Raw genomic sequence first — 9572 nt, forward strand, 5'->3', positions numbered from 1 at the left:
TTTAAATGATGTTTAAAAAAAATAATTTTTTTTTGGGGGGTGAGGGGTGGGGGGAGGTAGGGGGGGGTGGGGGTGAGAGGGGGTGAGAGGGGGGTAATAATGTGGGGTGGGTAATTTATTAGATGTATAAAAAAAAAATTGGGGGGTGGCGGGTGGGGGGGGGTAGGAGGGTAGGGGGTGAGAGGGAGGTATATGTGGGGTGTGTTAATTTATAAGAATTAAAAAAAAAAATCTTTTTTTTGGGGGGGTGGGGGTGGGACGGTAGGGGGTGGGGGGGTAGGGGGTGAGAGGGGGCTATAATGTGGGGTGGGGTCATTTATAAGATGTTTAAAAAAAAAAATTGGGGGGTTGGGGGGTGGGGAGGGTAGGGGGGTGAGAGGGGGTAATAATGTGGGGTGGGGTAATTATTAGATGTTTAAAAACAAAATTGGGGGGAGGTGGGGTGGGGGGGGTAGGGAGGGTGAAGGGGGTGAGAGGGGGTATAATATGGGGTGTGGTAATTAATAAGATGTTTTAAAAACAATATTTTTGGGGGGTGGGGGGGGATAGGGGGTGGTGAGAGGGGGGTGTTTAATGTGGGGTGTGGTAATTTATGTTAAAATTAAAATGGGGGGGGGGGGGTGGGGGATGGGGGGTGAGAGGGGGTAATAATTGGGGTGGGGTAATTCATTAGATGTTTAAAAACAAAAATTTGGGGGAGGTGGGGGTGGGGGGGTTTTAGGGGGGTGAAGGGGGTGAGAGGGGGTTATAATATGGGGGTTGTGGTACTAATAAGATGTTTAAAACAATATTTTTGGGGGGGTGGGGGGGGGTATGGGGGTGAGAGGGGGGGTTTACTGTGGGGTGTGGTAATTTATGATGTTTAAAAAAAAATGGGGGGGGGGGTGGGGATGGGGTGGGTGGGAGGGGGGGTGAGAGGGGGGTAATAATGTGGGTGGGGTAATTCATTAGACGTTTTAAAAAAATTTTGAGGGGGGGTGGGGGTGGGGGGGTAGGAGGGGTGGGGAGGGGTGGTAGGGGCGTTGAGAGGGGGGTATAATGTCGGGTGGGGGTGGGGGGGGCGGGTAGGGTAGTAGAGGGGTGGGGGTGAGAGGTGGTAATAATGTGGGTGGGTAATTTATTAGATGTTTTAAAAAAAATTGGGGGGTGTGGGGGGTAGGGGGGAGTTAGAGGGGGGTATAATGTGGGGTGTGGTAATTTATTATATGTTTACACAAATGGGGGGTGGGGGGTAGGGGAGAGTGAGAGGGGGGTATAATGTGGGGTGGGGATATTTATTAGATGTTTAAAAAAATGGGGGTTGGGGGTAGGGGGGTGGGGGGGTAGGGGGGTAGGGGGTGGGGGTAGGGGGTGAGAGGGGGTGGGGGTGAGAAGGGGGTTTTAATGTGGGGTGTGGTAATTATTAAATGATGTTTTAAAAAAAATTGGGGGGGGGGTGATATCCTCTATTCATTAAACATGAAATTTAAACTTATTGCATTTGTTTCCCCTGTATATAAGAAAGATATAATAGTGTATTACCGCCCCTGTCCTGCTTATATTTATAATAATCAACAAAAATAAACATTAACACACTATTTAATATACAAAATACACAAAAAATCTCATATTCTGATAATATTTTTACTGATCCACTGTATTTTACTCAAAGGATGATGTCTCATTGGACTGATAATTATAGATTTAGGATTACAGACCAGTTGCTTCAGTAATATTGTTCAGAGTTTGCCCTGTTGGCTGCGTATGCATTCTTGAGTTATCATTCAAAAACCATTTTACTATTTCGGGTCACCGTGACCTTGACCTTTGACCTAGTGACCTCAAAATCAATAGGGGTCATCTGCGAGTCATGATCAATGTACCTATGAAGTTTCATGATCCTAGGCCACCTGGTGGACGGACCGACCTTTCCTCCCCCCAAGACGTTTCCTCCCCCAGACGTTTGCCCCCAAGACGTTTCTTCCCCAGACGTTTTCCCCCCATTTTAGTTTTAGTGCAGACGTTTCCCCCCCTCCAATAAATTTATCATTGTTTGGTTGAAGTATATTCTTGATTTATTATCAAAATGATTATTTTGTTTATGAAGTCTTTAAATAACTTTATCTATGAAGCAGCTTCTTTGAAATTTTTTTGGTTTTATAAATCATTTTATTTGGTTTAACTGTAAATGGAATACATGTTAATCAGTAGTTGCGGGAACTGTAGTTGTTAGTTGTTTTTAATCCAATTCAATAGGGTCAATTGGTGAATTGAAAAATGGTTAAATCAAATTTATATTAATTTCAAAACTCCTGAGTCCTTGTAACAGTTAAATATGATAAATAAATAAACTATGCAACTGTCAACAATTTCATTTTTTTCGTGAATTCATATGTATATAATCACATTATTGGATGTCACTGATATTTAAATTTTTACTAATAACTAATTTAGACTAATTAAAACAGAATTGCACTTTTCTTGTGCATTATTTCATTATTAATGATATAATTAGCAATTGTAATTAAAACTTATTGATATTTTTATAATTTAACTCAATGATATTAATAATATTTAAAAGCAAACAAAAACTTTTTTATTTAATGAATTTGTGGAATTTAAGGACAAGAGGGCCAAGATGGCCCTAGTTCGCTCACCTGAGAGGAGACGGTTCATTCAGTCTTTACTAAACGTCAAACTCGACCTAGATATTGTCCAGACAAACATCCTGGTCAAGTTCCATCACTATTGAACCAAAACTCTGGCATATGGAGTGTTTTTGTTTTTGTAAGATTTGACCTGGTGACCTGTATTTTGAGTTGACCCCCGCCCCCTTACCAAACATCAAACTTTGCTTACAAAAATAAATATTATGACCAAGATTCATAAAATCTAAAACATAATTGTGATCTCTAGAGTGTTTACAAGGATTTTGTATAATATAATGAACATTTGGACAATCTAAGGGCAATAATTATGGCATTAATTATGTGTTATATATCAAACCAATCTTTGTACCAAGTTTCATGATGATTGGGCAAAAAATGTGATTTCTAGAGTGTTCACAAGCTTTTTTTACTATATAAATAAAAGAAAACTGCCCCCCCCCTCCCTCCCCCTGGCAGCCATGTTATTCAACTGACCAGACCATTAGCGAACTCAACTCTCATATCAAGGAAACAAATATTCTGACCAAATTTCATGAAAATTGGACCAAAATGTGACTTCAAGAGTGTTCACGTGTTTCACTAAATACATATAGAGAAAAATGCCCCGCCCACTGGGGGCCATGTTTTTTCACCGATCTGGACCATTTTCGAACTCTTCTGAGATATCAATAAAACCAATGTTTTGACTTACTTTCATGATGATTGAGCAAATATTGTGACTTCTAGAGCGTTTACAAGGTTTCTATATAGCCAAATAAGGAAAACTGCCCCCCCCCCCCCCCCTGCAGCCATGATATTCAATTGACCAGAACCATTTTCGAACTCAACTCTCATATCAAGGAAACAAATGTTTTGACCAAATTTCATGAAAATTGGGCCAAATATGGGACTTCTAGAGTGTTCACATGTTTTCACTATATACATATATAGAAAAATGCCCCGCCCACTGGCGGCCATGTTTTTTCACCAATCTTCATGCATGCCTACTGTAAAATAAATTTCAATAAATGGTGAAAACCATGACTGGGAAACTTCTGCCACCCATTCAGAACTGACGACCTGACTGTACCGTGGGTCAGCCAACATTCATATGACACATTATAACAAGAATCAGTGGTGGTTTCAAGAGTATCAGTTACAGACATTACTTATAAAAAGAAACAATATGGATGACCTTATAGTAATTTCCTGTTACACGCAAATTGAGAAACAGGAAACATAACAAACATAGGACTGTAACAATATGACTGTAACATGTAATGACTAAAGAGTAATTAAATGATAATAGGATGGTCTATGATATACTATGACAGGTGCAACTGCGGATGATTGTGCCCTATCCAAATTTATTTTTTATCCTGGATTTTCTTTCAGTTCTTGTGTAGACCCACAGCTAATAATTTAAACTGATTGTTACAACTTAGTTCACTTTTAAGGTTCATGTAGAGGCTTCAGTTTGAAAAATGTGGGACCCCTAGCATTGAACTCAAATTTGACTAAACAAAGAGTGCCACATTGAAAATTTATACATATTTGCTTAAAAGGATGGTTTTCCTTCAAACTGCTACCAATTTTGTGCAGCAACGTCTCATACCATCGACAAAATCAATCAAAATACAAAGCGATTTTAACACAAAAATAGACATTATTTAAAAAATCTAATGATGTTTATTCAACTTATTTCAGTGGAAAATTATATAACTAGTTTATAATATCATAATATCGACATTGATGAGGGCAAGTTACACTTAAATAGTAAAAAAAGTTAACATATCTAGAAATATCAAAACTTGAACACATGTCTTTTCATGACGATGGGGGCAGCCATTTTAAAATAAATAAAATTGAAAGAAACATGCTAAAAACTCACTCATCGCCTAATTGACATTCCAAACAGTTGACGATGACAAAGGCATTGGATTGTAATCTTTCCGTTGATGTGTGCAAACTGCATGATCAGACCTCATAAACACTCAAAAAAATAACTTTGTAAGAACCAATGTTTACAATTGTTTTCGAATCACATGCACTTGTATCATTGCACACAAAATAGTACGCTTTCAGACTGAACGAAAAATCGATACGAAACTCCGTTCAATTCATCACGGTATACTATTTTATTGATAATATATAACAACAATTGGCTTCAACAACCTAAATTTTAAAATAATTCTTTTCAACGGAGTTTTTAATAATGAAAGTGAAAACAACGGAAGTCGGATGGATATTCTGTGAGATGCACTTTGGCTCCAGAAAAACAATACAATTACACTAAAAAAGACGTGTGGAGGAAAATTTTCAGCTGGAAAATATTTGAAATGGGGTAAGTGATTATATTTCTGGGTGATCATTTCTGTTATTAAGCCAATCTCTTCCTGATTAATGTTAACATTTGTTATACTAGACGCGACCTAACTGTCAAAATAATGATGTGTTTTCTCAGGTATGTGTATACACATACCACGTTATCTTACTACTTCAAGTGATTTCAACCGATTTGTAATGCACGTTTTTCTACGGAGCACAGTGAGTGCCACGTTTTCAAAATGGGTAGAAGGAATCGATATACAAATGTATAAAAAGATTCGCTTTGTCAAAAGGAACACAATATTCAAAACGGTACAAGGACAGTAGTTGTTCAGGAAGGAAGAAAGAAAAAACCATGATACCTAGCTGTGTATTTCTATGTAAAACTATGAATTCTAGAGTTGTCTGCACAAAACTCATAAAATCTTCTTAGTGATGAGCAATATCTCCTTTTATCACAATGATTTCTACCCAGCCAAACCTATTTCTTTATATTTATTTACAATTGTATATGTAGTCTGCAGTTTCTTTCAATTTGAGATGGTTTAAAATTTTCCATTTGGTTATAGCAAAATTGTTAAGCCCTTGAAATAGAATGGTGACTCTTATTAAACACCATACCTGGATTTTTAAAAAAGTAGTTCAGTTTAGTTATTTTTAGAACTTTGTTTAGGACAATTATCCAAAAAATTCAGTTGAATAATAACTCCTTTGTTGTTTTCTGACAATAATTTTCTATGAAATGTTGCTAACTTGACCTTGTATATGTATATAGCTTTGTATTTATTCAACTTACGGTCGTGCATATCCTTCCTAACTTTAGATTGAGATTTTGTAAATTAGTGTAAAAATGTATTGGTTTTAAACCAAAATATAAATAAAGCAAAAAATATTGAATGTCAAAAAAAATGTGTTTATGTTATTCTATCCGTCTTTACCTTTAAAATGATATATAGTTTGACCATATTGTACCACATTGAATGAAGAAAAACCAAAGCAAAGTTTTAATGAATTGTATCCCTCCCAGTCCCACAGGTACTTGAAACAATTTTTTGGTCCTTATATATATAATAAGAGTAAAGGTACCCAACGATGATTTCACAGGTGTATTGAATAACACAATGCAACAGCATAATAGATCAAACAATGCACACATATGTTGTTGTGGTTGCCAGCAGGAAGCGTCCATCTATGATAAAACACCTTTTATTTGATGAAAATCGTCCAAGTATGTCCAAAACAGCCAAAAGTTTCACAAATAGCACCCCAAAATCAAAGTGTGTAATTCCTGACGTCCAGCTGTCAGTAATGCATGAAGGCGATTTTCGGTCGATTGTTCACAATTAAACAAGAACTTTGCTATAAACTCCACGTGCGTTTGTCATTTACTCAGTTTGCCATCAAACTACGTCGTTCTTTGGTAACGGCACAACAAAAATACTCAGAAAAAGTAGAAAATACACCAAATATTATATTTTATGTTCAAACTCAGAGCTACAGATAAGCTGCGTATTTGCGTAAATACGCAATAAAAAATAGGTGGATACGCATTTTTTTCAAAATCTGTGCGTACCGGTACGCAAAACAAATCGCCGATACCCAATTCGAGCTGCCTTCTATGCGTAATGAAAAATCCCGTTTTGTTTTGGCCATTTTGAATCGAGTCTTAATCGACAAGCGCTTGTTTTTATCTGGTAACGTATTTACCAATCGTTTAGATGATAACAAATGCGAGTCAAACAAAATGGCGTCTCGAGGCAGACGAAAAGTTGCGCAAAAAAATACAAAAACATTTAGATTCCTTTGTCGTGGTAAATTAATCTAAATATAAAACAATTGCAAAGGGCATAGTTGATGACTATAATGAATTTTGTTTGGGGCATTTTCGGTCAAAATACACTATATTATACTACCACAATACCGTTCCAAACCCCTATGATGGGGTATGTTGGGTTTCTAAAACCAGTGTTTTTTTTCACTTATAGGGGAATGGTGGCGAGGCCTGTCCAAAGGGGAAAAAATGCGTTGTTTTTTAGGAAAAGGGGAAAATTAAATATTTCTTTTATATGTAATGATATTTATTATATGAATACACATGTTTGTATGAATATAATATTCACAGCAGAATGCCTCTGTCCTTTTTCTGAAATATATATCAATGATTTTTTCATCATTAGTTTCAGACAGTTCAGCCTTTATGCACAGTCTCAGTTTTCTTAGCCATTTTGAGTCGAATTGAGTTTTTTAAATCGATTAAATGGCAAATTTGAGCATTTTTTATCAATAAAATGGACCAAATTGGAATGTTTTTATCAACAAATATTGACACAATATAGATACATCAGGCCTTTTGCTAGCCATTTTGGGAGAAAAAATGCAATTCATGTGAAAAGTCCACTGATTTGGAAAAAACTTATCTAATTTAATATAACACTTTATAATAATTACAAATCAGGGCTCGAATTTAACTTTTTTTTCTACTTGCAAAACATTGCGAGCAGCTTTAATACCAACTCGCAAAATCAAAATCATTCTCGCAAATTTTGCTGGAAATATAATTTAATTTCGTTTTTTTATTAAACAGTTAACTTTGCTTTATCTTTCGTATTGTTATTTCCATCTGTGGGCAAAAAGAAACTAGTTATTTTTCGCTTCGACGCCATGTCTATTCAAGTTCAATGAACACATGTGAATTAGTCGACTGTTTAACGTTCTTTGTACCAATACCATCCTCGTATCTGTACTATAAGTAGACTAGTCTATATACAAGGTGCGGGCTTCCGCATACGGGTATTAGGATGTTCTATGACCTATGGTTTAGCGTTCAGGACGTCAAACCCATTTAGCAATATTACTGTTTTTTCACTATTTCTTTACTCGCAAAAAATTACTAGTGGCTTAAAACTTAACTCGCAATCGGTATTTTTCACTCGCATTTTGCGAGTGTGCGAGTGTTAATTTCGAGCCCTGCAAATCATATAAATTATAGTTATATACTTTGTTAGTTATTTATGAAATAAATTTGAGATATATTTGTCATGATTATGAAACAGATCTTTCAATAAAAAAAAAAAAAAAAAATTTTTTTTTTTTTTACCTCTGGAGGGGATTTTTTTTACAAAATGGGGGAAAAATATATACTCTTTTTTGAGGGGAATCGGGCCGAATATCGGCCCCGAAATTGCCATAAAAAAACCTGAAAACAAAAGTACTGGCCCATATTATTAGAACAAAAACAAGTAGAAACACTTTCGATGAGTGGGTTGAGAAATTCCCTTGTCTTCAGATTGTTGAATCTGATAGCAGAAAGATGGAACAACATATACTTCGATTGAATACATAACAGTGACTTTATGTAGGTACGGTTTTGAGAAGCTAAATTCATGTTTTATTGCAAATTACCAATTCACTTGTTTGTTTTGGTACAAATACCCAATTATTTTTTATATGAGCGGGCATCATACTTTTTGATAACCAATCACGTTTTCCATTACCAAATTCATTCTTATTTTGAAGGGTATTACCCAATTACCCCAAAAAGCTTATCTGTAGCTCTGTTCAAACTGAATCCATTTTATTGATGGAACGCGGTAAATTATAATCTTGTTATCGATTGGTTGAATAAGTCGTAAATTATAGAACAAGTTTACTAATTTTATTTTCAACCAATGAAAACGTCTTCTGTCAGTAACACCGATTTCTGCCTCAAAATGATGGTCGTGAAAGTAAAAGTACACAAAATTTGTTGTTTCTTCTGAATTTCCGACTGTTTACCGTTCAACTCGGACTTAAGAACGCCGTAGTTCGAAGACAAACTTAGTAAATGAAAAACATTTGTGGAGTTTATAGCAAAGTTCTTGTTTAATTGTGAACAATCAACCGAAAATCGCCTTCATTCATTACTGACAGCTGGACGTCAGGAATTACACACTTTGATTTTGGGGTGCTATTGCGAAACTTTTGGCTGTTTTGGACAAACTTGGACGATTTTCATCAAATAAAAGGTGTTTTATCATAGATGGACGCTTCCTGCTGGCAACCACAACGACATATGTGTGCATTGTTTGATCTATTATGCTGTTGCATTGTGTTATTCAATACACCTGTGAAATCATCGTTGGGTACCTTTACTTTTATTATATATGTAAGGACCAAAAAATTGTTTCAAGTACTTGTGCCCAGTCCCATGAACCTAAAGTTCAAGTTGCAACTTGACTACCGAGGTGTCAACTCATCCAAGAGTCATTTGCTGCAAATTAATTTTATGAACCATGCTGAGGTTATTCTGATTTTGTAAAAAATGCATCACTTTTTTATGTAGGAAATATAACGCATGTGTAGAAATCTTACATTTCGCCGCAAATTTACGAGACTGCCAATGGGCGACGCCATCTTGTTTTGTTTGATCTATCATGTAAAACGCGGAGTGCAGTTACGAACTTTGTCTAAAATACGGAATGCATGTGGAAATCTCGTTTTATTATGGAAAGAAGGACAGCGTTACTTTCATACTTCAGCGTGCAAGTAAAACAAATTAAATAATCGCCCTATTACTCATTTTTTATTTATTCAAATTTTATATCAAGGTTATATTTTCGAGTTTAAAGGCGAAAATAT

General features: G+C 36.0%; 1 protein-coding gene across 1 annotated transcript in view; it reads right to left on the reverse strand.

The window, feature by feature from the left end:
- Positions 1-9361, reverse strand: part of LOC127860324 (centrosomal protein of 70 kDa-like) — a 43375-nt gene extending 34014 nt beyond the window's left edge. The window contains exon 1 of the mRNA XM_052398330.1: positions 9306-9361. Within this exon, the coding sequence (XP_052254290.1) occupies positions 9306-9347 (42 nt within the window). The 5' untranslated portion in view covers positions 9348-9361. The remainder of the gene's footprint in view (positions 1-9305) is intronic.
- Positions 9362-9572: the final 211 nt, after the last annotated feature.

This window comes from Dreissena polymorpha, chromosome 15 (genome assembly GCF_020536995.1).
Source record: "Dreissena polymorpha isolate Duluth1 chromosome 15, UMN_Dpol_1.0, whole genome shotgun sequence".
Taxonomy (NCBI): Eukaryota; Metazoa; Mollusca; class Bivalvia; order Myida; family Dreissenidae; genus Dreissena; species Dreissena polymorpha.